General features: G+C 46.4%; 5 protein-coding genes and 1 non-coding gene across 7 annotated transcripts; 1 reads left to right on the top strand and 5 right to left on the bottom strand.

The window, feature by feature from the left end:
- Positions 1-735: 735 nt before the first annotated feature.
- LOC101761828 lies at positions 736-4,648 on the bottom strand. Its single transcript, XM_004977386.2, has 8 exons — positions 3,979-4,648; positions 3,680-3,748; positions 3,523-3,579; positions 3,336-3,413; positions 2,515-2,904; positions 2,278-2,415; positions 1,926-2,159; positions 736-1,344 (listed from the first exon to the last, which is right to left on the bottom strand). Exons 1-8 carry the CDS (start codon positions 4,594-4,596, stop codon positions 958-960), a joined length of 1,971 nt encoding a protein of 656 aa, XP_004977443.1. The 5' UTR covers positions 4,597-4,648; the 3' UTR covers positions 736-957.
- Positions 4,649-4,685: 37 nt separating this feature from the next.
- On the bottom strand, positions 4,686-4,758 carry TRNAA-UGC. The gene has a single exon. It is a non-coding gene; the product is annotated as a tRNA-Ala (tRNA).
- Positions 4,759-9,953: 5,195 nt separating this feature from the next.
- Positions 9,954-12,762, bottom strand: LOC101762794 (wiskott-Aldrich syndrome protein family member 2-like). Its single transcript, XM_022828574.1, is given in 5 exon segments — positions 9,954-10,830; positions 11,018-12,169; positions 12,171-12,228; positions 12,231-12,558; positions 12,739-12,762. Coding segments are annotated over 4 exon segments (855 nt in total). The 3' UTR covers positions 9,954-10,830; positions 11,018-11,724.
- Positions 12,423-13,895, bottom strand: LOC101762247. 2 transcript variants are annotated; one of them, XR_001393288.2, is made up of 4 exons: positions 13,418-13,895; positions 13,158-13,317; positions 12,774-13,077; positions 12,423-12,558 (listed from the first exon to the last, which is right to left on the bottom strand). XR_001393288.2 is itself a non-coding variant. In XM_004977387.3 (3 exons), exons 1-3 carry the CDS (start codon positions 13,835-13,837, stop codon positions 12,827-12,829), a joined length of 831 nt encoding a protein of 276 aa, XP_004977444.1. In that variant the 5' UTR covers positions 13,838-13,895; the 3' UTR covers positions 12,641-12,826. The 2 variants fall into 2 exon arrangements, 1 of the variants encoding a protein (XP_004977444.1); XM_004977387.3 differs by lacking the exon at positions 12,423-12,558 and having other exon boundaries at positions 12,641-13,077.
- A 373-nt stretch (positions 13,896-14,268) lies between these two features.
- On the top strand, positions 14,269-17,478 carry LOC101762647 (non-structural maintenance of chromosomes element 1 homolog). Its single transcript, XM_014805537.2, is given in 6 exon segments — positions 14,269-14,408; positions 15,875-16,071; positions 16,138-16,218; positions 16,549-16,782; positions 16,883-16,957; positions 17,041-17,478. Coding segments are annotated over 6 exon segments (1,005 nt in total). The 5' UTR covers positions 14,269-14,293; the 3' UTR covers positions 17,344-17,478.
- Positions 17,479-22,701: 5,223 nt separating this feature from the next.
- LOC101763058 (NDR1/HIN1-like protein 13) lies at positions 22,702-23,893 on the bottom strand. Its single transcript, XM_004977388.2, has one exon. It carries the CDS (start codon positions 23,801-23,803, stop codon positions 22,943-22,945), a length of 861 nt encoding a protein of 286 aa, XP_004977445.1. The 5' UTR covers positions 23,804-23,893; the 3' UTR covers positions 22,702-22,942.
- Between the last annotated feature and the right edge of the window lie 3,034 nt (positions 23,894-26,927).

A 26,927-nucleotide genomic window follows, 5' to 3' on the forward strand; every position in this document is an offset into this window, starting at 1 on the left:
GATGCGAGGAGTTGAACCCCGTACCTTTATCATGCATAGATTAACACTCTACCAGTTGAGCTACATCCCCAAATATTGATTGCTTTTGCACAAGAAATATTTTTATAATTTTTTTATACATATGGAACGCATAGATAAATGAAAAGGTAAAACTATTTTTTAATGGAGATGCGAGGAGTTGAAACCCGTACCTGTATCATGCATAGGTTAACACTCTACCAGTTGAGCTACATCCCCAAATATTGATTGCTTTTGCACAAGAAGTATTTTTTTAATTTTTTATACATATGGAAGGCATAGATAAATTAAAAGGAAAAAGTATTTTTAATGGAGATGCGAGGAGTTGAACCCCATACCTTTATCATGTATAGATTAACGCTCTACCAGTTGAGTTACCCCCCTAGATATTGATTGCTTTTGCACAACAAATATTTATAACTTTTTTTATACACATGGAAGGCATAGATAAATTAAAAGGAAAAAAACCATTTTAATAGAGATGTGAGAAGTTGAACCCCGTACCTTTATAATGCATAGACTAACGCTCTACCATACCTTTATAATGCATAGACTAACGCTCTACCAGTTGAGCTACATTTCCAACCTATCTATCAATCAAAGAGCTACATTCCCAACCTATCTATCAATCAAACAATTCTCGCATCAAATTCTGCTCAAACATCATGAACTTCATCTGTGTGACATCTAACAGCTGTTCTTTCTGTAGTGCTAGATGGCGTCAATTATTCCCATGTAAACAAAATAGCACGGCATGACCGTTACGGAAACATGATAAAAGGTCATATCAGTGACCAAAAATTCACATTTGACGAGAAAAAAGAAACAAATGGACTACACCCACAACACAAATAATTGCACAATACTAACCACTTTACAAGTTACAATGATAATTACTTAACTACATTGGCCAGTGGGCACTATTTACTGTGTTCACTGTCAGAATGTTCTAATGTTACATATAAGAAACCCTCCATATTGCATTCGATTCTGAAAGGTCGCCATATCCTTCAGTATGTCCGGGTTAACTTTCTGGGAGACATAGTCATCAGCAAAATAACTAGACCTTGTCTCTCTTAGCTCTTTATTGTTTCCCATTCCAAAATTCCCAAGGTATTGCCGAACATCACAGTTTTCAACATTTTTTATTGACTCATGGGTGAAAGAGAAACAAGAACTTCTGCTCCGTGGAGTGTCAAAGCCATCAAGATCTTCACTGGAGTTGTTTCTAAATTTCATGTGGCATTTTGTGTTACTAAAGATAACACCATCAGACACATCAGATCCAGTTATGCTAATTGAGCACTGAGTTTGCTTGTCCAATTCCTGAAGTGAAGGAAAAAAACAATAAATGCCATTCTACTGGAATGCCGTGAAAAATTCAAGGTGAGGATATCCTCTGAGTTTATACATCAGACAGAAGATAAACTAGAGAAGGGTGACAATTACTAATGATATTATGATTTATGACAGAAGATATTATGACAATCCATTGATACAAGGCAGCAGTTTCAGGTGATCCCCAGATAAGGTACTATTCGAATCTCATGGGACCTCACTAACAAGCAGCACATTTCATATCCAAATAAATTAATAAGTTGTTTGCATTTTACATTTGTATCTCCACAAAAAGTGAACATATATGTAGCTTCCAAAATAGAATGATGATTTTTTTTTGCGGTGCTCCCCATAACACGCTGGAGATCATATCATGAAATAAGGGTGCACAATATATTCCAAGAATAATTCAAATTTTAGTCTCATTACTTCGTTTCAAAAAAAAAAATTAGTCTCATTACAGGGTCATACTACTGTGCATTTCCAACAAATGAGAGCATATTAAAAGGAACTCAACGAGCCAACATGAACTACAAACTGCAAGCTAAGAGAAAAATCAATTCACTAACCTCATGATGGCCATGTTGATCAGCTGGAGTGTGGGGTTCTTGAAAGCTCGATCTCCCTTTGTGGAAAAATCTACTATTGCTCTTTGGTTGGACATTTAAAACTGAATTTGGTTGATGGTCCTCAGGTGACGAGAAATCAGTGCTATCCATTGTTGAAATTGAAACACATTCCTCGAAATAATTCAGTGCCTCCTCAGCTAAATGCCTTGACACTTTCAGTCTTTCTATGCTACTCTGTAATCCCAAAGCAGATATAAAGTTAAGATCAAGATTGCATATTATTAACACAAATCTCTAAATTACATGAATGATAAATGGATTGTATTAGTGTCTGGATTAGCAGGTACATTACCTTTCTTCTTGGCCGTTTTTTATGGGTCTCAGAAAAATTTGGAGCTGTTACTATGCCCTTCAGCATTCTACTCAGCTCTTGTTCCCGCTGCTCTTCAACTGCCAAATCTGCCCGAAGCTTTCGAGCACGTTCATGTGACTGCAATAAGAAGTAAAAAGGTTATAATTGATGAGTGATGACTATGTTTAACTAAAGGCACAACACAGTTGGCACAACATGGCACAACAGTTAACAGACCTGCTTGAGCTTTATTGTATATTCTGTAATGTCAGGAGCCAGCTCAGAGGTGTCAGGATCATACTCAAGAGGAGCTTCCAATTGCCCCAGCTGCTGGTTTGCTTCATGGTGCCAAATGTCTGAAACCAGCTCGGAAGCATCTGTATCAAACTCAAGAGGAATTTCCATTAGCTCCCGGTGCTGTTTTGCTGCATTGTTCCTCGCATCAGAGTCCAGTTCAGCAGCATCTGTATCAAAATCAAGAGGGATTTCCACAACATCTTTCTTTCGGTATTCTGTGGCATAATCACTTAAGTCTGAAATAAACTCAGCAGAATCTGGATCGAACTCAGGAGGAATTTCCAGAACTGGATCCACTGGGACAGTTGAATGGTTCTGCTGCCAAATGGCCTGTTGATCAAAGAAGAATAGTAGCATCATGATTCACGGGCAAATTAGAACAATGGAATAAAATATGAATGAAAGGTTTAGACAGAATATAGAAGAGAAAACGGCAAAGTCAAGTTCAAAGCAAAAGCTGGACATAAAGGCAAACTTTTTCCCTTTACAAACAGAAAGCGGGGCTAGCAAAATATTTCTAGAAAACACATTTTCAACCTGGCAATATTGTATTGAAAGAGAATGTGAACCCAGAGAAACAAGTGGGCATCATGTCGGCATATCAATTATAATTACCAGAAGAAAAAAGGAAAAATGCATATGTGCCACTCCTTAAAGTTGGAAAACATCAATGTTCAAAAGTAATCCTTTCCCTAGTTCATAGTTACACCAATGAATTGCTAGGGGCAATAGCTTCACACGAGTGATTCGCTAGTTCTTACATGCTCAAGATGATGGCCTGGTGAAGAAACAACAGTGCTAGATTCTAAACAGGTTGTTTCATCCATTTGTCGAGAACCCTGTGTGCAACAAACATACTTTGAGTCAGTGACATGCTCATGTTGCCTGTAAAACCCATGGCAAGCATGATTTGACCAAAGCACAAAGCTACACAAGCTATTCACATACCACTCCGGTTGTTGACCCCTGAGATGAACAGCTTCCACCAATTCCCCCTTGTTTGCTCTGTGAGGGATTTACTTTGTGAGAATACAAGTTCCTTAAAAAGTACATAGTTGCGTACACATAAACCATCCAATCGAAGGTCCAGAAGCAGCGTACATACCTCTGAAATCGAATGCCGACTCCTCCATGACTGCAGTTTCCTTGCCGCATCCCTTGCCTCTGTATCTGTCTGTCAGATGTAGCTTTGATTAATAGGCATCCCCTTGATGTCAGTCAGATTCAGATTGATGGAGATAGAATGTAGATTGAATATCAACTAATCTGCATATCCACACGGCATATACTAGTTGATCATGGAGTAGAAAGGAAAACAGAAATTATGCAAATCGTAGTTATGGAAAGCGGGGAATTTTTCTGGGGACAGGTTTTCGGGTGAAATGTGAAGCAGAGACGACTGACCTCAGAGCAGCGGTACGGGCGTACTTCGTCGGCCACCGACCGCGCCCGCGAAGCCCTCCTCCCGCCGACAGCGCCAGCACTGTCCACCGACGGCGCCGAGGCGGTGTCTCGCCGCTGCGGCGCGACGGACACCGACCGCGCTCTCCCGCCGCCGCCGCGTCCCCCAACCTTGAGCGGCTCGCGCCCTCTGTCCCGCGTAGGCGCATCCCCGCCGCCAGCGGCAGTAGCAGACCCCGCCGGCTGCTGCGGCGGAGATGGGGATGCCGCGGAGTCGAAGAGCGGGTTGGTTCGGGTGTTGGCGTAGTCCTCCTGCAGGAGGCTGTCGTGGCCGCGGGCGCGGGGCGCGGCGCTGACGCTGCGGGAGCGGGAACGGCGTGGGCACGGGGGCGGGTCGGAGCGGGAGGTGGTGGAGGAGGAGGCGTGGAGGTCGCGGCGCGTGGTGGACTTGAACGCCGACGACGCCATCGGGTACGGTGGTTGAATGGATTGGTACGGACGGCGGGCGGAGGAAACGAAACGGGAGGGGAAGGGTGGAGGGAAATGCGAAAGGGATGGTGCGGCGGGAAGGGGAAGCTGCTCCTGCTGCGAGGACTGGTAATGGCGGGGGTGGGTGGCCATTCACCGGGTACCGTGCCGTGTGCCCGGCCGAGGATGACCAGTGGGGGCGGCCACCGGTGAAGAGAGAGTTGCCAAAAATAAAATAATTTTGGAGATGCGGGGGATCGAACCCCGTGCCTCTCGCATGCAAAGCGAGCGCTCTACCATTTGAGCTACATCCCCTAGTGCGATTGAAGCTCTTAATATAATTTACTTGATTGTGTTATTAAAATATTTCATTCTATTCCGATCTTCATATCTTGTGTTGGCTTGCGTATAGTCGTATAGAGTTCCTGCCGATATACAATATACGACTTGTTTTGTGTGCTTGTGAGTGAGGCGAGATTGCCGCTGTATGGCTTCACTTATTTCCTCGATTTGGAGGATTTCATACTTGTCTGTTTGTCCTAATCTTAACCTGGGAATTATGGTCGACTGAACACGTTTGTTCTTGCAACTGGTGACAAGAGAAGGAAAAACTAGTGCATCAATGTTCGGTGCTCACAGCTTTTATTTTACTTGTTCCTTATAATTGTTGCTTTCTAGCATCGAATTGTCCGACAACATCCATGCAGGGCAAGAAGGAAAAATGTATTCTCTTGTCTGCCGAACTAGTTTTTTTTATAAGGGTAAATGCTTAACCCGCTGCCGTTGCATAAAAGACATATGGTAGCAAGTAAAATAAAAAGACACAGAAACATGGGTCGGGAGTAGCTCATGATTTTGTATCTTTCTGTAATGGAAAGAAATTTCAAAAAAAATTGAAAATTTTAAATTGGAGATGCAAGGAGTTGAACCATGTACCTTTATCATGCATAGATTAACACTCTATTGAGCTACATCCCCAACTTTTGATTGTTTTTTCACAATAAATATTTTTATAACCTTTTTGATACACATTGGAGATATAGAGAAATTTAAGCAAAAATTATTTCATTGGAGATGCAAGGAGTTGAACCCCGTGCCTTTATCATGCATAGATTAACGCTCTACCAGTTGAGCTACATCCCCAACTTTTGATTGTTTTTTCACAACAAATATTTTTATAACCTTTTTGATACACATTGAAGATATAGAGAAATTTAAACAAAAAATATTTCATTGGAGATGCGAGGAGTTGAACCCCGTACCTTTATCATGCATAGATTAATGCTCTACCAGTTGAGCTACATCCCCAACTTTTGATTGTTTTTTCACAACAAATATTTTTATAACCTTTTTGATACACATTGGAGATATAGAGAAATTTAAGCAAAAATATTTCATTGGAGATGCGAGGAGTTGAACCCCGTACCTTTATCATGCATAGATTAATGCTCTACCAGTTGAGCTACATCCCCCAACTTTTGATTGCTTTTTCACAACAAATATTTTTATAACCTTTTTGATACACATTGGAGATATAGAGAAGTTTAAGCAAAAAATATTTCATTGGAGATGCGAGGAGTTGAACCCCGTGCCTTTATCATGCATAGATTAACGCTCTACCAGTTGAGCTACATCCCCAACTTTTGATTGTTTTTTCACAAGAAATATTTTTATATCTTTCAATGCAGCGAAGAGAATACACCCCAAAAAAATGCATGGTTGAGAAATTAAATGAAAGAAATTTTTCATTGGAGACAGGCTCTAGCAGTTGAGTTCATCCCCAAATTTTGTTTGCTTTTGTACTTTTTTTTTTGGCATGGAAGAGAAACTAATTTTTAGAGATGTAATGGGTTGACCCCTGTAGCTTTATCACCCATAAATTAACCTCTACATATTGAGCTGCATAGATGATAGCGTCGTAGTAGATTCGTTGAGTAAACCTCTAAATTAAACTATCCTCCTTGATTTACGGAAACCGTATCATCACGCATACAGGCACGTCACGGTGCAAGACGGGGAACAGAAAGGCTGTGCCTGTGCCATGCGGCCGGATCGCGCAGAAATCAAAGGCTGGGCGTCGGAGAGCCTAGCTCAAGTGCCGTTCCTGGTGCCGGATCGATCTGTTTAATTACCCACGTATTCGATCTCGATCTTTTTTTTTTGGCAAATTCAGTGAGCATCTTCGCTCCTGCATATGATTGGAGCAAATCGATCCCGATGTCAGCATGCTTCAACGCACAAAACGTAACTTCAGCTTCTCAATCCCCGTGTTGCAGTGTCGTCGCTCGATGATCATCATCTCACGTTCGCAGCGCAGCTGTGGAAGAAGAATTGCCTCTGAGCTCCCATGGGCCTCCTATTTTGCAGCCCTGGCCCACCTATCAATCCAACGATTCTTGTTACCTTGTGTAGAAAATATCCTCAATAAAGACCGTTGAATTTTTTCTAGAATATGCAGGAGAGCTGCGTATCATTCAATTAAGAGGAAAAAATAGATGTTTAGTTACAACGCGGGCCGGGCGCACGCACACGGATTTGAGTTGATAATGATTACATTATTAAACATACACTCCACCTATCTGTTAGCAACTCCAAATTGTTCACCTAGGTGCTATGAAACACCTGCTCCGAAGTTCCAGCCAGCCATCGCCAGGCATCGTGCTCCTGCAGCAAACCAGTTTGCTGCTTCCTCCTGTATCACGGCGAGGAGTTGTTGAGGCGATTGTTCCTGTCTCCTGGCAAAAGTCCTGTTGTTCCGCTCCTTCCATATCACCCAAAAAGACCAGCATGAGAGTGGTGTCGAAGCCTTTAACCCTTTGTCTTGCCAGGCTGCTCCTTTCTGCGTCCACCATTGGAGCAATGATGTATGCAACATTGGCTGTACAGCGGGAATACCAAGCTGCTGGTCTAACTGAAACCAGACCTGCTGGGTATAGCTGCATCGCACAAAGAGATGAGTAGCAGATTCAGATGCTTGGCCGCATAGTGCACACTCATCCGAATTTTGCAGTCCATGTCGTTTGCGCCGTGCAGCTGTCCAAAGCCGGTCTCTAACAGCCAGCCAGGTGAAGAATTTGACTTTAAGGGGAGCCCAAGCCCGCCAGATGGACTTGTATTCCGGCCATTCCATCGATCCAATGAAGAAAACTCGGTATGCGGAGCTCGTGGAATAGATGCCGGAGCTTTCCCAGCGCCAAGACACACGATCTTCAGTTCCGGGTTGCAACTGAACGTTGGATAGTGCATGCCACAGGTGCACATACTGTGTTAGTGCCGTCACTGTAGCTCGTCCGGCAACGTCTCGTATCCATCTTTTATCAGCAAGGGCCTCGGCAACAGTTCTGTTTCTTCGTATGGTTGGCTGCACCATGTGACAGAGGTCCGGTGCTAGGATGCATGGAGAGAGGTCTTTGAGCCAAACATCCTCCCAGAAGAGTGCAAGGTTACCATCTCCCAGGTCAACACGTATGGACAGTTGGAACATCCTGCGTAGGGTATCATCCTTTTCAAACTCAGCCGAGAGGTGTTTCCATGGTCGAGTGTCGTCAGTTCATTTGAACCACATCCAGCGTAGGCGGAGGGCAAGTGACGCAATCTTGAGATCCGTAATTCCCAAACCGTCAAAATTGAACGGTCTACAGGCGATTGGCCAGGCGACGGAGCAGCTCCCCCCTGAGCTTTTTCTTTCCCAGCCCAGAGGAATCCCTTTCTTCTCTTATCAATCTGCTGCAGGACCCAATCTGGTACATCTAAGGAGATTATGGTGTGAGTACACACTGATGTCATTACTGACTTGACCATAGTTAGCCTCTATTGTTGGGCGTCCTTAAACCATTGAAAGTAGTTCTATGAGGAAAAAAAAGAGTTTATTGAAGATGCAACAAGTCGAACCCAATGCCTCTACCATGCATCATTTTAGCGCTCTACAATTTGTGAGTTACATCCCCAAGTTATATTTTAGTTTATAGTGCAAAACTATATAAAAACTAACGAGAGTTTTTTTTAACCAACTAACCGAAGATTAACATGCAAGGCTAAAAGATAGAAGCAAATTAAAAGATCTCAGCAAATGGACCGTTATGTCGCATCACATTTAAAGGCAATATTCTGTTATATTTATGCAGAATCCTCAGTCAAATCATTTCATAGAGAAATTAAAAAAAGAAAGTCAGGAGTTTCTTGGAGACGAATCCCATGCCTGCTCTAACAAGCATTGGTTAGCTCTACCAATATAATTGAGCTCCAACCCAATTTTTGTTTAGTTTTTGTCCTTCTCTATCAATACATAAATGCCGGGCAGTTAACTGTCGTCCTCTTCAAAAAAATGTTTAGTTTTGTACTACAACTTATTTTATAATTATTTATCTTCTCCCTTTTAGTAATCCACATGGTTGTCAAAATCTTGATTAATTGTGTCGCATGATTTCAGTACACGATATCTAGATTAAGGCGGTCCGATCCTACTATTTTCAAGATCTTATAATTGCAATGTTACTTAAAGACCTATCTAATTTAGAATCTGTGGTTTTTAGTATCCTTGCCTGCGTCTACTTATAAGAATCGACTATGGAATAAAGTTACATGAAATTCTGTCCGTTACTTGGTGGATGCAATCAATATATATATTTGAAAGGAGCCCGAGATGGTGATTTTTAATTATAATGTTGTCCGGTGTTTGGTTGGAGAAATTACTTTCATCTAGAATGGAATGTGTCCTCTCATTTGCAGCCGTTTCCAATATATGCTAAACAGCATGTGAAAGCATCGGTTAGAAATGTAGACTAGTAGTGGTAGAGCTGCTCCAAGTGCTGTCATGTTAGTTGTGTCGTATGCCATCTACCAGTGTGGTCCAAGAGCAAACTGGCCAAGCAAGAACGAATGTTCCAATGATTGCATGCAGAGGAGCAAAGGGAGGAAGGAGCTCGGCAAGGTCAAATCTGTGGACTAGAGAGACAGATGGTCCTTGGCCAGCACCTCTTCCATGTGGAGACGCACCTGTAGAGACTTGTGGCTGGTTAGTTGGCGATGCATTGTTTACTCGAATTTTATTGTTGGATAATATATATATAATGGCAGCTTGCTCGTTTCAAAAAAAATATATATATAATGGCAGCTTCACTTCAGTGTATGTGTGCAACTTCCCATGAACTGTCATCGGAGTATCAGACCAGTAGCATTGACTGAACTCAGAGCAGAGACACACAGGTAGGGATTCAGCATCAGGAATGAAGCTATAATGGAATTTTGAATATGTGTATTGTCCAAATTTGCACCAGAGGAACTCCAGAACATACAGCTGCTGCTGCAGTTACAAATTGAGGAGCGAGCATGATGCTATCTGTCTATGATTTGTTTGTGACCTACCTGCCGTACATCTCGCACATTGCCGATCTGGATCTGAAGCTTGACGTGTTATTGTACGCACAAGCACAACCAAATAAGATTCTCAGCTATCCTAACCGTAGCCCAAGAAGCGAACGTATGATTTGATCACATGACAACGGCGCGGCTTAACTGAACTGATAGAGGGAAACTCCTCCAGTTTATACGGCGCCGGCCGGTATGTACAAATATTAGTCAAAGTAAGATGAACACAATTCACATGGTCGGCATTCACGAAATCCGTCTGTACTGCCCACACTAAGCATTTGACCAGATAACCTAACCTGATATAGTAGCATCCATGTTCTCTGCATGTTCCTGACCAGCTACTGATAGTGATAGTGGACGTGGAAGGAGCGTGCTTCTTCCACTCGCAACCATGTTACCTGCCCGGCCGCAATATATGTACAGGCCGCGGTTACTATATAGCACACTGTGCAGGTCCAAGCAGACACCAACACCACTCTTACATTACATCCACGATCATCATCAATCACCCTCGAGATCTACCACTCCTGCCCCTGCTCACAAGTGAAGTGAAGCTGCAGATCGATGAAGGCTGCCATGAGCGCCGTGATCTTGCTCCATCTCCTCTTCCTCCTCATCAGCAGTGCGACTGCGGCAGCATCGCCGGCGACGACTCTGCGTCCGGACGGCCAAGGTTGGGCGGCTGCCAGGAGGTTGCTGCTGCGGCAACCGACAGCGGCCACAGCCACCAACTCCTTCCATGTCAAGGGCGGCGCCCATGAACCAGCTGCGACTGCGGCGGCAACGAAGCCGAACGTGGAGTTCAACGCCAGCACGAGGTCGGCGCCGGGGAGCAAGTTCAACCCCAGGCAGAATTAGTTAGCGCCCTTTAATTTGGGACATCTTGTTCCTCCTCTGATCCTCTCTTGTAGTTGTAGGCTTGGTAGGCAGCTTGCAATCTTTTTCTCCTTTTTTCCTAGGTCAGCCGTGTATCATTCCGATCTTGTAGTAGATACAACTAATATAACCCGAGGTCTCCTACGAGCAGAGAAGGTGGTAATTTCAGTTCAAAATAGTGCTGGATCATAATGAATGAATTATAGGAGATTGTAAGTGTTTTGTTATAGTAAATGATCATAATGCTTTCATTGGAGGGCCCATTTTGTTGGTATTCATCCAGAAGATGGAAGGAATTGGGCAAACAAATAAACTGTCAGTTTCTTACTTTCTTTCCACTCAGAGTTGGCAGCTTGAGATGAATCTGTGCATGGTACTCTCTTCTTCCCCTCATTGTTGTTGCCATGCTCCCTTGTCTTTGGAAGCAAAATAAGGCAAGCTTGGCCTGCATAGCTTACAGCATCAACAAACCAAAGGTTAAGCTTAAGCATATCGCAGGGATCCCTACCCCAACTGAACAGACCATATAGGCAACTCATCTAATCACCGTTCCTTTGCTCCAAACTAGCCCTTGTCTTGAGAGCAAGTGATGTGAGAGCCATAATTTTGCACCCAAAAAGGAAGTTATGATTGAAAAATTAATAATAAATAAATTCAAGCGACGAGATGACAAATATTTGCAGTTCACATCTTACCTATGACTCTATGAGACTATGACCAAGTAAGTTCTACAGCTGTTTCAACCCAAAAACTGTTCTAACAGTGGGCAACTCTTAAGCATCAATGCCAACATCGGTTTCTTTTGCCTCAGGAGATCAAATGCAAAGGAAAAAAAAAACAAAGTCTAACTACTTCGTATGACCATGAGGAGTCAAACAACTCCTCGGACCAAAAGGAACAACTTAGTTATACATCACAAGCCGCATGCCTATTCTACAGATCTTTCTAATCCGTGACCATTGGTCCTGCTTCGCTTGCAGGACCAGTCACATATAAGCTCGATACTCGGGGATTATTGTTTAATAATGTACAAAGTTAGCACAAGGTGCTGCCTTTATAGCCTGATGAATGCCATGCCGCCGTTGAATCACTGCCGTTGGTGATTGATGATTGAAAGAATCCGGTTGATGTCGGCGATTGCTGCGGTGGCTGCGGAGACTGCTGCTGCTGGGGCTGGTTCTGAGCTGGTGGAGGTGGAGGTGGCCCACTTAGTCCCGGGAAACCTGCCGGCAGCGACAATGGAGGCGGAGGTGGCATAGAGCCAGCCATCATCCCAAAAGGTGCTCCCACTCCGACCATTCCTCCAGTATTTTGAGCAAATTGTTGCAGAAGCGGTGGCAATATAGATGGCAGTGGCGGCGGCGCTGGTGGTGGTGGGAATGGACCTGGCGGTGGTGGTTGCGTGCCTCCAAGAGAAGTAGGCACTGCTCCAATCTGTTGTTGCATCTGTGGCGCTTGCCCAGAAAAGGGAAGAATGCCTCTTTTCAATCTGGAAGCCAGGTGGTCCTCCAGAGAATTCTCCTGAAGGCGATCCACCATTATGGAAGCGGCTTGCTCAGCAGCAAGAGATGAGATAAGGGAATGAAACGCAGGTGCTGACAAAGATGCAAGCTTATCTGCCATAGCTGCTGCCGTCCTCTTGGACTCGTCACCCACTGCACTGACTGTAGGGGGAAGTGAGGTTGCTGGATTCAGTGGTTGTGACTGTGGAGGTGTCGACCTTACTCCAGAACCCTGCATCAGAGCAGCTGTGTGCTCTGGTGGAGTAATCATGAGAGGACTAGAAATAGATTGTGTGCCACTTGTGGCAAGGGCACCACCCAGTTGTTGTCTAAGTTGAATGGCACGTTCAGCCTCTGCTCGAGCAATCTGTTTGGATAATTAGATAAAAGATTAGCAAGGTGTCACTTTAACAATGTCATAAAATGGGTAAAGCATGATTACAGTTGCAGAACAGATACTAATATCAAATACGATGATATTTACCAATGTTAAAGAAATTTAACTGTGACCTCACAGATAAATTCCAGCAAGAAAGTTAATTGAGACAGTGATAGGCAACAAGACATGCATTACTCCACAACCTGGGGTACAATTCTCCACTTCAAAGTAAGAGCACAGAGAAGATGATGCTAGGCTAGATATATTGATATGCACGTTGAAGGTCTGTCAGATTTTGCTCCGTGGCATCTAATGTCGGAAGCTTCACCCTGGACGGAGCTGATTGTGAGGCGGGATGATCAGATACAGAGAAGATGATGCTGGAAGCACCGTCGTCGTGTGTATCATCAGCTTCCAACCGGTACAGCTGCTGGCCGGCGGCGAAGTTGCCGAGCAGTTGGTATGAGCTCGGCGAGCCGTCCATGGTCAAGCAGAGGTCATCGGTGCCTGATTCAATGGAAGAGTCGATTTGGATTAGAAATATAAAGATTGCTAATTGATGAGAGGTAATTAAGTCTTGCACGTACATGCTGCGAGCTCCTTTTGGGTTCGGTAGAGGAATTGCAGGACGGCGGCGACGTCGTCCCGGAAGCGGGAGAATGGGTCGTCGTCGTCGCCGCCGCCGAGGTTGAGCTTGCGGAGCTTGCAGAGGCCCTCACCGAGCTCCATCATCGCGCCGCGGTGGTTCTGCACGTACGTATACAGGCCGATCGATCGATCAATAATTGGATCGTTGACATCAAATAAATTCAGAATTCATGGATCGATCAATCATCAATGGTAGGACCTGGTTGAAGAGGTGGTGGAATCCGACGGCGCACTGGAGGATGCCGTGGAGGAGCGTCCGCGCGGGGTCCTCGGCGTCGTACCAGAGCTCCTCCACCACGTCGTGGCACGCGTGGAACTCGCCGCGGTTGAACAGCGCCACCGCCGCGTCGAACCCACCACCAGGCCCCGCCGACGGGTCCTCGTCATCCTCCTCCTCCTCCTCGTCGGGGCGCTCGCCTCGCGCCGTGAGGAGCCGCCGGCGGCAGCGGAGGTCGGCGTTGCGCGCCCCGCCACCATCACTACCACGGCAACTGCCACGGTGCCGTAGGTAATAGAGCGACACGTTTGCACGAGCCGGGGTGGTGGGCAGCTGTCGCAGGCGGGGTGGCGCCCAGCCGGCGTAGATGGGAGCGACAGAGCCGGAGGGCGCGAGCGCCATGGAAGGCAGGCAAAAGGATCGTTCGGTCTGCGAGCCGTGCACTCGTGTGTGGCCATCATTGGCTGGCACCAGCACTTGGCAGGGAGTGGTCGTCACCTCAAAAGTCAAACGGATCAAACCCAAAATATCTAGCAAGCCGGCCTGTGAAACTTCCGGCCCAAGAGCACCTACGCGGGCCATTCTCCATTACGGTCCAGCCCAGACACAGACAGGATGCCCAGCCCATTCATGAATGAATGATTTCTTTCCCGGGTTCCTTCCCGTCTCCACCCACTCGCTTCCCGCGAAACGCCCAAACAATCCATCTCCATCAACCAGAAAAATTCCCTCCCCGGGCGGAGGAGTTCGTTCCCGATTCGCGTCGGATCTAATCCAATCGGGGCAAAACCTAGCAGTACTCGCTCGGGTTCCCTTCCCCGATTCCCGAGCGAGAGCGGGGAGCAAGCAGAGCTCGCGATGGCGCCGCTGTCGTGGCGGCACCACACCCTGCTGCAGGCGCTGCTCACCCGCGGCCCTCTCTCCGAGCGCGACTTCCACGCCGTCTTCGCCGCCGTATCCGGCAGGAACCCCGGTACGCCATCTTCGTCTGCCTGCTCTTCTCCTCACCTCTCTTTACGCGCCGTAGCCCAACAAGTGCTCGACGAATGCTCCTGCGCCATGCCGGTTGGCCCTCGCCGGTAGGCCAGGAGGCCGCGGAAGCCAGCCGCCCCTGGAGCACCGTGTGTGGATGAAAGGGTGCTCTGGGGTGGGGTAAAAGAGTTGTACACATGTGGCTTATGGGCTGAGCAGGGCTGCAGCTGCTTATACAACAAGCCAGCATTTCTATCCTTCCGCATTCCTCGTTCCCCTCCTTCCAGCATACACCAACCCATCACTTAAGCTTTTATTTACGCCTTGGAGTTGCTCGGCTAGATTCCCCCCACTCCCATCTGCTAGGCTATCTTCAGCATGGCGCCTCTGCCCTGGCGGCAGCGGCATCACACCCTGCTGCAGGCACTGCTCTCACGCGGCCCCCTTGCCGAGCATGACTTCCACGCGCTCTTCGCTGCTGTCTGCGACAGGGACCCCGGTATCTACCTAAACCACGCACTCTTGCTAGTTGCTGCTGTCAGAGATCGCCGGAGTAGCAACGCCCGTACGTCGCCGGCAAGCTCCTGCTGCACACACACACACACACACACACACACAAACTCACGCGATGTAACTGAACGCCGAGAGAAGTGGATTCAGTTTTGGTGCTGCCCAACTTACAGCGTTTTCTGTGACTCTATTGTTGATATAACGCAACGATTACAACAGCCACGATCGGCTGAAAAGAGCGGTACGATCCCTTGACGAAGCCTGCCATCCCAAGCCTCAGAACCGCAGCGCGTTTGACGCGCTCCCATGCGAAGGTGCACACGTCAGAGCTCCACACATGCACAGCCAACTATCTCGTCCATGCATTCTAACAGAATCAGAAACTAAAGGACTTTGGAAACAAACTTCGTGCGCTACATGCACAAGATTTATTCAACAGCTGCACCTTTCCCTCCGTCTCTGGTCTTACTCCATCCTCTTTACATTTGTTCCACCGGATGCTCCTCACAGCTTTCACAATCACAACTTATTACTCCGGTGGTACTAATAAATTTGTTTGGAATGCCGTGTACGTCTACATTCTTTTTGAGAATATGTGTATGTCTCTGTTTGTCTAGTACTACAAATCTTCTCTTTCTCAAGGAAAAGGGTGCTCCTTTGGCCTTGTGCTAATTTTTGGGGCTATGCTGTACAAAACCTGATCTTGCTCATATTCCCTTGGGGTTGGAATCACTTCAAAGTTTTGCTAAAAAAATAACAGTCAGTTCATAGTCACATTATCTAAATGGCCTTCACACATGGGGTTGGAACCATTTTCAGTTCAACTGATGACTTGCTGGCTACTTGGCTGAATCTACCAGTTATAGAAGAGTATATAGACTATGGGTTGCAAGTTTCTCTTAATTCATCTTGCCAAATGTCTAGCCTCCAATCACTTATTTCATATAAGACTTGCAGCCACTCATCAACAACTGTTCAATGATACACTTCTGAAGATCAACAAGGACCTCGCATATTTGCAGTTTGAGTTGCGAGCATGCATCAACCAATATGATGGAACGGTGTATTGTGGAGTGGTTAATAACATTGCTGACGAAGAATCAAAGCTTGGAACAAAGTATTCTGTGCCCCAGATTGCATTCTACAAGGGACTGGTATGTGATAACTTGTTTTGTATAGCTTAGCACATGTATCGATGTAACTAATGATTCCTGTGGCAGTTAGAAGCAATAGTTCAGGAAGCTGGAAATGATGGGAGCATAACCAGTATTGACGCTCTCAATGTCCGGCTTGACAACCAGGTTTGTTTTACAGTAATTCTGGGAACATGATTTGTTGGCTTTCATTTATTTATTCACCACAGATTGTCTTATATCAACATATATCACCATGTACTAAATGGTCATGTGCTTGGTATAGCTCATAATAGTTACAAATTTACAAGCAGTTAAGCATATAATAGTTTCATATACTATTTTGCAGTTACCACGTCATCAATGGTAGCACCTTGCAGTATTTTCTGTGGCATTGCATGGCATGGACGCATGGCAGCACTATTATATATACTGATGGACAGACCTTAATGTTGATTGCAATATGGTGTGATGAGTTGTTGACTATTCTGTTCCCAGGTCATTATTGTAGATGGTTCACAGGAAAGCTAATCTCGTCTTCCTACTTCCATAAAGAACTTCTCACTGAGCCAGAAAGAGAAAGCTCTAGATGAACTGATACGGGATAGTTGGTTGTCATACACCTCCACAGGCAAGATTGGTCTGGGCACCAGATCATTTCTTGATCTCCGAAGCTGGTTCCGTGGTAACGGCATCCCATCATGCATGGTGTGTAACGAAGCTTGTATAAAGGTACTGATGAGTGATGATTCTTTGATTTTCATCAGTTGCCTTGGTCTTGTTTTAAATGTTCCATATAACCTGCTAACTTTTTGATATATTTTCCCAACAGGCATCTAGTTGTCCTAATGAGGAATGCAATGTAAGAATCCATGAATATTGTCTGAGGAAATTTTCACAGCGAAAGGTAGTCGCCTGATTCTAGTTTACACTGTTACTCTTGTTAATGTTAAAGCCATTTCTGGCTTGCTAATTTATCTGCATATGCAGTCTTCAAGAGCCTGTCCTGGTTGTGGTACCGAATGGCCCCGTCAGGATGGTGAAGCCGACGGTGATGATGATGTGAATGAACCTGAGGAGGATCAAGCCCCATCAGCTAAACGTTCCTCGAGAAAGAGGCACAATCAAGTCAAAGCTGAACTGGTGGAAGAAAATGACAACGCAGGCCCATCAACGGCGTTGCCTAGGAGGAGCTCAAGAAGCATTAAAGCCGAAGCAGTCGAGGCTGCTCAAGAGGCGTCTTCTGCAGGAGCTTCGCAGGCAACCAGGACGTCCAAAAGAAGGAAGAAATGATGACGCTGGCTAATGAATGATAGGTACTGAGATTGGCGGCTCTCTTTTGTTATGTAGCCTTAAGATGATGGCGTTACAAACTCCTAGAGCTTATTTAACTTGTGACAGTATATCAATCTAGCTAAAGTGGTGCCATTTTACTTGTTTGGAAGTAGAGAACCTATCTCTATTTGTGCACTCAAGCTTGTTCAAAGAACGGGTTTGCTGCCAAATTACACCTAGCTGTGCCTGATCCCGTCCTAATCCGTTCAAATCTGATCAATTCCCCTTGTATTATTATTGTATCTTCCAAAGAAGACACATTATATTAGATGCTTCTTTGTAAGATTAAGAGAAATCGGTTATAGGTTTCGTAACTGTCTCTGCGCTTCAAATGGAGCTATTGCAGCCGTACCAAGATGATGAACACGCATCACTTGGGGCGACAGCCTGCCTCCCTGGAGTTGCTTGCTTGACGCACTCTGCTTTGCTGATGCAACTAGCTCTAGCTGGAAGAAACACAAAGATGACACCGATCGACCTTAAACTACGCTGAATTGCTGAGTATTCTTATGTCATTCAGGTTTGTGGCTGACAGACAGGATCAGATTGACAATCCCAATTGAAATACATACAGCTGCAGTGCAGGCCGGTTGCAAAAAAGAGTTGAGCCTAGACCAAATCAGTTGAATTGTTCATGAGGGTGACGTCCATGAGGGTGATGTGGTTCGTTCGTGAAACCACTGCTTTCGTTGAATTGTTCATCGCTCTGCTCCCCTCAAAGAAAAAGGAAGAGAAAGAGATAGAGAGAGGAAAAAAAGGAGAAAAAGAAAAGAATCGTTCACTGCTCGCGCCAGCCGAATCGAGCCTTAGGAGTTAAGACATAGACAAACGCAGCATAGGACATAGGGGGACTATGGAGTGCTAGTGCTCATTGTCAGGTCATTATCCATATCTATGAATTTGTGCCGCTTTGGAATAAACGAAAATTCGTGTTGTTACAAGTTTATAACAATATCTGTAATATTGCTACGTACGTGCCACCTGGATAAAGAAAAGACCCTAGCAGATGATGCTAAATTACCTTGTAATGCGACACAGACGCCACGCCATCATGCTGCATGGAAGCAGGGACGACAAACAGCCGCTCCACCACTATGCTTTTCAACAGCATATAAACTATTACTTGCACATCTGGATATGTGATGCTTTGGAATAAATGAAAATTAGCATCATCAATATACATAATTTCTTCTCTTTCTTGAAACAAGATCAAATAGGCTTGTTGTAAAAGGTCGATTATTCTTCTGAAAACGCAAGAGAAGATGACGAGTCGGTAATAATAAGTTGGTGGCAAACGAAAGCAAGAGACAGGCACTACACTACGAGATGACTGACTTGGCTGCACGGTCACGGCGACCCAGCTCAAAATTTCACCACTATCACATTCGCAGCAACCCTCATTGGTCATGACAAAAATACAAGGATGCAATAATCCTTTCTTTTTTTCTTCTGTACAGTAACATAAATTTATCTGCAATATTGATTTTACCATCTGATGCAACCGACCGAGCATCCTGTATACGAATTACCGACAGCCTTCTTTTTTTTATCGAATACGTAAGAGAGTTGCGCATCTTTGTAATAAGATAGAAAGAGTTTAGAATTACAACAACGCGCTACGCAAGGAGCGCCAACTAAGACAGACTATTACAAAACTGAAATAACAACTTAAGATGATATGCTAGGCATAAGAGAATGCAGGCTGATTACTCACGAACAAGACTACCTAGGTTCACCGCTCCTCCCCTGATCCAGAGTTCTCCTGTTGCCTTGATCTTCTGGAGCAGATGGTCCATCTGCAAGTGATCACCTCTGAACACACGTGCATTCCTTTCTTTCCATATTTCCCAAGTGACCAATGCGATTAAGGTGTCTAAACCTTTTCTCTTTTGCCTGGTCCACAACCTTCTAGCCTGAATCCACCAGTCCTGTAAGATAGTGCTTCCTTGTAGGGAGGGCCATTGTCCACCAATAGCGTGTGAGACAGACTTCCTTGGTGAATGAACATAGTATGAACAGATGATCATTGGATTCCGGTTCCTGTTCACAGAGCGAGCATGTTGCAACGGCATCTAGACCGTGACGATGACGACGATCCACAGTCCAATGCCTTTGTTTGAAAGCCAACCAAAGGAAGAACTTGACCCTTAATGGAGCCAAGGTTTTCCAAATCAGATCATGTCCATGCAGAGTGACAGAACCTTGGTGCAGCATCCTATATGCAGACTTTGCCGTATACTCGCCCGTGGATGTCCATTTCCAGATCACCTTGTCTTCCACCCCGTCCTGGAGTGAGGTCAACTCCAGACGGTTCCAAAGATGCAGATATTCCACCCCGTCCTGGAGTGAGGTCAACTCCAGACGGTTCCAAAGATGCAGGTATTCGACGATTGCTTGAACTGAAAGACCACCTCTAATTTCTTTGATCCAGCAGTTATTATGCAGAGCTTGGCTAACTGTCTGTCTTTGTTGGACCCTCTTGGCCACTGCAGTACATAGGATTGGAGCTCTTGCGGTGATCGATTGTCTGTCCAGCCAGTTATCCGTCCAGAACAGTGCTCTATTTCCATCACCGATTTGGATTACAATGGAGGAGTTAAAGAACTGTCTTACTGTTGGATCAACGTGTAGTGGCAACTCTGCCCATGCCCGTTCTTGATCTTTGCATTGGAGCCACAACCATCTAACCTGCAGAGCGTAGCCTGAGAGCTTCAAATCGGTTACTCCAAGACCGCCCAGTTCCTTTGGCCTGCAAACTGTCGGCCAAGCTACCATACACTTGCCGCGAACGTCACTGTCCCGCCCGGCCCAAAGGAATCGCCTGCAGATTGCGTCTATTTCTTTGCGCACCCATGATGGTAAATTTTATTCCATCATTGCATAGATAGGCGCCGACATGAGCACTGAGTTGATCCAAATCAGGCACCTACTTCGTGCCATCAGCGGGCCTTGCCATTGCGGCAGCTTTGCGGCTACCAAATTGATCAGGGATTGTAGGTGCGGTTTTGGTACCTTTTTGACACTTAGTGGGAGTCCAAGGTATCTGACTGGAAAATCCGTCATCGGGCAACCCATGATCTCCTTGAATGCAGTAAGCTCATCCTCTGCTCCGTAGACTAGAGTGATAGAACACTTGGACATATTGGTGTGAAGACCGGAGGCTGCCCCGAAGATGTCAAGGATGCGTTTGATTGCTCCTGCTTCCTGTGCTAATGGGCAGCAAACAGGATGACGTCGTCAGCGTAGAAACTGCATTGGAATTTGATCGTCGGCAACTCCAAAGGCTGCAGGACTGTGCCGCTAGCTGCTTCCATGAAGAGCCTGTTGAGCACGTTCATTGCCAAGATGAATAACATTGGGGACAGAGAGTCACCCTGCCTGACTCCGCGCATGTGATGTATTGTTCTCCCTGGCTGGCCGTTGAGCATAACTCTAGATAAGGAGGAGGAGAACAAAATTGAAATCCACTTGCACTATCTTCGGCTGAATCCTAGTGCTTCCAATAGTTCAAGTAGAAAAGGCCATGAGAGAGTATCAAGTGCTTTGGAGATGCCCAATTTAAGGAGAACCTTGGGGATCTTCTTGTTTCTGATGAGAACTGTGGCAGGCTGCACATATTTGAAGTTGTCATGTATGAACCGCTTCTTGATGAACGCGTTCTGGTTCTTGGCGATGAGCTGATCAAGGTGCGGCGCGAGTCTGGTTGACAACAGCTTGGATACGATCTTTCCAAAACTGTGAACCAAGGTGATTGGCCTGTAGTCGCTCAGTTCCTCAGCATCAGATTTCTTTGGCAGGAGCGCAACCAGCGCATTGTTTAGGGGCTCAAGATGCTGACCCTTTTCTTCAGCGAAGGCGTTTACCGTGGCCATGAAGTCATCCTTGATGACTGACCACGCGGACTGATAGAAGGCGCCAGTAAACCCGTTAGGGCCGGGTACCTTGTCAACTGGCATCTCTATGATGGCGGCCTATACCTCCTCAGTGGTGAATGCCAAATCAAGATGGTGTAGATCCACCGGGTGTATGCCAAGAGCCTCAAAGTTCACTGAATGCCAAGACCAGCTTTGCAACTCATGGATGAGATTCCTATAAAGTTGGTCAAGGTGTTTTTACAGGTTCGTGATGCTCGCGGAGCATTGCCACCCTCGAGTAACCGCATCGTCATATCCTTCCAGTTTCAGCCAGAAGCACTCGAAGTGGAAACGAGGCTTAGGATGATATGCAATGTTAGTACATAGGAGCAACGGGCAGTGGTCTGAAGCATCAGATGAAAGTGCTTGCAGGAAGCAATTGGAGAATTGCTCCTCCTAGTCCATTGACACAATCGAGCTTTACGCGCTCGTTGCTCCAGGTGTAAGATCGACCGTGTAGGTAGAGGTCGAGGAGCTCCAGCACGGCCACTGTGTGGCGGAAATTTCTCAGGTTCCTTTGATTGATCCTTGCGTTATTCTTGTCGCTTTCGTTCAGGATCAAATTGAACTCACCAATGATCAACCAACCTCCTGGGCAGGCATCCCTGATTGCCTCCAGCTCTTCCAAGAATAGCATCTTCTCGTTGTCTTCTTGCGGCCCGTAGACAAATGTAAGCCACCAAGGTGCCGTATTGCCCTGGTACGTGCCCTCATCAACATGTACTGTTACAGAGAAGCAACCAAGGTGTACATTGGATAGGACGGCCTCACCGTGTCTTGCAACAATCAACACACCAACCAAGAGGCTAACTTCATTTGCTGCAAACCCACAAGTCCCGTCCTAGTTTCATCTACTAGGGTGTGCACCGTGTCGCGTCTGACCCTTAAATTCAGGCCACGCATGTTCCGAGATAGGATAGAGCAGCTATCCATTGGAACTTAAACAACCACCTGGTGAAGGAGCGGCCTTACATATCATGCCACCGCCGAGATCGCCCTGCGATCCCTCAACCTAGCCGTGGTTCTAGCTGACGGAACAGCTCACGGACAACTGAGAACTCTTTCGGCGCAAGCTTGGCCTTGTAGAGCTTGTCGCATGCCTTTCTAGCATCGTTGGTGTCGTACATACATCTATGGGCCCACCAGAAGGTTTGGACAGTCCTAGATACAGGGCTGGATACCGAGACGTGTCTAACATAGAGGTTACGGTGCAGGACGACGTAGTCTACGTGGGAAGACAGTAGCTAGTCAAGGATTAGGAAAACTACTCGTAGCAATTAGCGTAGGACTCGCCTAGTCGAAGGCAGCTGGCGGGGCGGGAGAGGCCGTGGGCTGCAGGAGAGGAGGAGCCATACCACCACGCCGGGCTACGTCGCCAACATCCCTCTCTACAAAGTCCTCATGTCTGTAATGTCTGCCCGACAGCCTTCCTTCAGAGTTCACAACTTCACATAAACTCCAAATATCATACACACCAAAAAAATTCTCCAGAAATTAAGAAAAAATTTACTCCACTGGTAACCTGCTAGTAATCTGGTGTTCAATGCACTGTCGCTCCTAGTAATTACCAGTAGCCGTTTAGGCGGCATTAACCATGCTCCATGCCTGTGGACATGCACGATCGCCGCCGCCGGCGGCGGCGATCACCACCACCACCAGAGCGGCTTGACCCTGACCCTGCACCCCCTGTTCACCGCCGCCGCGTTCCCGGCCAGCCTGTCCACGGCCACGTCACACCGCGCCTTCACGTCCACCGTCCACGTCCGCAGCACCTTCCCGAAGCGCAGCCGCACGGGCACCCTCGCCTCCACCGCCAGCGGCACGGCCCCCGCCGCCTCCTCCGCGGCGAGCTGCCTCGCCTGCTCCTGCGTGAGCCGCACGCCCTGGCCCCTCATCGCCGCCGCGAACACCGTCACGTTCCGCGGCGGCTGCCGGAACGCCGGCCACCGCCCCGTGGCGAGCTGCACGCCGGAGTAGGAGACCGTGACGCTCCCGCCGCCGCGGTAGTCGATGCCGACCTTCCTGTTCCGGCCGTTGTCCGCGCGCACGGCGGCGTCGAGCTCGGGGGAGAGGGTTGAGGAGGACGAGAGGGCGGTGAGGTTGTCGAGGCCGCGGATGGAGAGGGAGGCGACGGAGAAGGTGGGCGCGCGGGGGCGGAAGATGAGGTAGACGGCGCCGGTGAAGGCGGCGGCGAGGAGGAGCAGGAGGAGGACGGCGGCGCAGGAGCAGCAGCAGGCGCGGCGGAGGAGGCGGCGCCGCGCCGGGCGCGCGGCGAGCTTCTTGTAGCGGCGCGCGCGGTCCGGGGGCGGAACGTGGAGGACCTGGTCCTTGGGCACCTGGATGATGTACGTGCCGGGGGGCGGCGAGAGCGGGCGCTGCTGGAAGGACGGGTGCAGCTGCAGCGGCGTGGTCTCCGTGGCCGCCGCCGCTGCGCCGGCATCGGCGTCTGGTTGGTCGGGTCGTCGAGACGGTGGCGCCGGCATGGGGTGGACGCGGTCGGCCATGGAGGGAGGGGAGTTGTTGCGAGCTGAGCTCTCTGCTCTCGCTGACTGAGCCGAGCAGAGGCGGGCAAGGCGACGAAATGGAAATGGAGAACAGAGCACGGGAGCGTGGAGTGAACGTTGGCAGCGTCGTTTATGTAATGTATGCGCGAGGGCGACGAAGCCGCGTTCGTTGGTGGCGACCGACGAGTGGAAAAGAGAGAGCTGCTAGCGCGTGAGATGAAGGCGACGAAGAAATAGAAACGAGAGGAAGGAAAGGGACACGAGGGAAACGGTCATCTCACGTTCTTCATACTTCGCTGCTATAAAATATACACTCCTTCTCTTGAGACCAGGTGCTATGGTATTATTTTCTATTATATAGTTTTTTATGCAAGGGGTTGTTGTGATCTGATCATGCGTGATAATGAAGTTTGGAGCTCGAGGATGAAGGAAGGCAGAGTCAGAGAACACAAGGTTCCACACTGTCCTTCCTCCTTTTCCATTTTCTTTGTGTAAAAAGAACTCTGCTAGAGCTTAGTTTGTGACTGTGAAACATGCATGCTCTGCTTCAAGCCAGTCTCAAGGCGAGTTTCACAAGAATTTCATGAGCATTAAATTCGTTACCACATCAGCAAAATTGCTGACTTGACAAGATCATTACATCCTCATGACACTCAACTAGCATAGTTACCAAAATTTTTAGTCTTGGTAACTGTGCACTAAAACTAGCATTACGCACCCTCTCCTCTTGTCTTCGTAATGCCCGTTTTCATCCCTTTTGTTTTGTAATGCGTGCTAGAGTTTTTTTTTATGAGGGCATATGCATGCGTGCAGGTTTCTCAATGTACTAGTATTTCACACCACAGTTTGCTATGCTATAACATTCCATTTTTCAAAATAAATTAATTACCAGTATTTTATTCTACCCCAGTTGAGATTTAAGGTCATACATGGTCTAACATATACATCTGATAGTATATACTAGTACGTGATAGTGGCCTTTTTGGTCGCCGTCGCGCGCGTGCAGCTTTCCCCTTCAATTTGGGAGGCATCTTCTGTAATCTGTATTCACACCAGATGGCAGGCACTGACCCTGTAGCCTTGAAGATATTACTGCTATATCAGTTTACTGGTATGATATACTATACACTACTTTTTTTTAGAACAAAGACGTACCTCTGTACTATATATACCTTCTCTTCAGCCGACACATCATGCAAAACTGTTTGATTAGGGTGCTATTCAAACAAAGACGATCGGGGTACTATTTCAGAAGTGGTTGGTGCAATTTTGCTGTGCCAGCCACAGCCAGTGGTAGGTGTTATCCAGCACTTGCCTTTCACGTCTCTATGTTTGAGAATGTTTGAGGGGGTGTTTGGCAGGGAGGGGCTAAATTTTAGCCCCTGTCACATCGGATGTTTGGACACTAATTAGGAGCATTAAACATAGTTTAATTACAAAATTAATTGCACAACCCCTAGGCTAAATCGCGAGACGAATCTATTAAGCCTAATTAGTCCATGATTTGACAATGTGGTGCTACAGTAACCATTCGCTAATGATGGATTAATTAGGCTTAATAGATTCGTCTCGTGATTTAGCCTAGGGGTTCTGCTATTAGTTTTGTAATTAGCTCATATTTAGTCCTTCTAATTAGCATCCGAATGTGTGATGTGACAGGGCTAAAGTTTAGCCCCTGACATCCAAACGCCCCCTGAGTCCATTTGGAAGCAGCTTCCTTCTCCTTGGAGCCACTTCAAGGCAATATGATATTTTCAATTTCCAGCAGGCTTACAGGCATCTGTATTATATTTTTCATTCGCACCCCACCCATGGTTCCAAGTAACGGGAGTTTTCTCCTTGATCGAGCCAGTTCAAGGCAATATGCTATTTGAAAGGTTATCTCATTTGCTATCTCAGCTTCAGGTTTTAGAAAATTCCACGCACTAACCAAAGATTGCATGTCATGCATGCATCCTAGCTAAGTTTGCACCACCCACACGAAATGGTCGCTGGCACAAGAAGGGCACGTGCAGTGACAGAAACAAGATCTCTGCATGTGTGCTGGTGGTCGATCGCTAGCTGCATGTCTCCACCGAGTGAAGCTAGCTGCCGGTCACGTAGGCGGTAGGCCAATTGACCAAACGAGATGAAAAACCCCAGCAGGAGCAGCCAGCCGCAACACGGAAACTCTATAGGCTACAAGCTCAATAATCAATAGGAAATCAAAGGGTTAGTCTGCACTGACATCATCTTCTTATGTTTGTTACATACTCAAAGTCTGTGTACCTGCACGAACAGAAGGAGAACCAAGTTTTGTACCGCACGAGAAATGGTCGCAAACTTCACAAGCAGCACAAAAGCATGTATCTGGATGCATGCATATCTCGACCGAATTTTATATATGCTGACCAATGCAAATTAAACGAGAGATGATAAAACCACCAGCAGCCACAACATGGAAATTCTATAGACAGACAGCTCGATTCGATAATCAAAGGTTAGTGATCATCTGCATCACTGATAACCTTCATGCCATATCAGATACAGTGAATGCTAACAAAACCTTTGTTGAAGCCATAATAAACTATTAATACCGTATTGTCGGACAAAAACGTAGCTACAAAATTGTGAGTACACCATCCCTAGCTAGTGGAGCAAGTTTTTCCTTGGCTTCCTTGCGCCCATAGAGTTCATGCACAGGTGAGCTAGATCCCTTATATTCCCCACCTAGTTTTAGAATCAAATGCTCCAAGATTAATGCATTTTTAAGGATGTATTTTTCTAGCTTGACCTGGCCATCATTACCGCAAAAACCACTTATGCAAACTGTCTTGAGATGATAGTGCGGGAGATCAATAATGTTCTCCAGATCCATGAGATGAAATGTTGGATTTAGGCCCAACATCTGCAATAAAAATCCACACTTTTCATTACTGACAGAGAACTCACATGAGGATTCCTTTTTCACTTCCATAAAAACCTCCAATGATACATTAAAAATAAAGGGAAAGAAATAAAGTATGCGCATAGCTCGTTAAAATAAATGCAGCAGGTTCAAATTTGGAACTATGTTCAGACAGATGCTTGTTAAAAGTTTCGCATCCTGAACATGATTCTCATTAGGGTCTACCTTGTAATTGAT

The sequence above is a fragment of the Setaria italica genome, chromosome VII (assembly GCF_000263155.2).
Source record: "Setaria italica strain Yugu1 chromosome VII, Setaria_italica_v2.0, whole genome shotgun sequence".
NCBI lineage: Eukaryota > Viridiplantae > Streptophyta > Magnoliopsida > Poales > Poaceae > Setaria > Setaria italica.

Coding starts and splice junctions, on each gene's coding strand:
- LOC101761828 (XM_004977386.2), bottom strand. CDS start 4,596: ATGGCCACCCACCCCCGCCATTACCAGTCCTCGCAGCAGGAGCAGCTT. Junction 3,414..3,522: donor AGGGGTCAACAACCGGAGTG/GTATGTGAATAG, acceptor TGTTGCACACAG/GGTTCTCGACAAATGGATGA. Junction 2,905..3,335: donor CAGGCCATCATCTTGAGCAT/GTAAGAACTAGC, acceptor TTTGATCAACAG/GCCATTTGGCAGCAGAACCA.
- LOC101762247 (XM_004977387.3), bottom strand. CDS start 13,837: ATGGCGCTCGCGCCCTCCGGCTCTGTCGCTCCCATCTACGCCGGCTGG. Junction 13,318..13,417: donor TCCACCACCTCTTCAACCAG/GTCCTACCATTG, acceptor ACGTACGTGCAG/AACCACCGCGGCGCGATGAT. Junction 13,078..13,157: donor CCAAAAGGAGCTCGCAGCAT/GTACGTGCAAGA, acceptor CCATTGAATCAG/GCACCGATGACCTCTGCTTG.
- LOC101763058 (XM_004977388.2), bottom strand. CDS start 23,803: ATGGCCGACCGCGTCCACCCCATGCCGGCGCCACCGTCTCGACGACCC.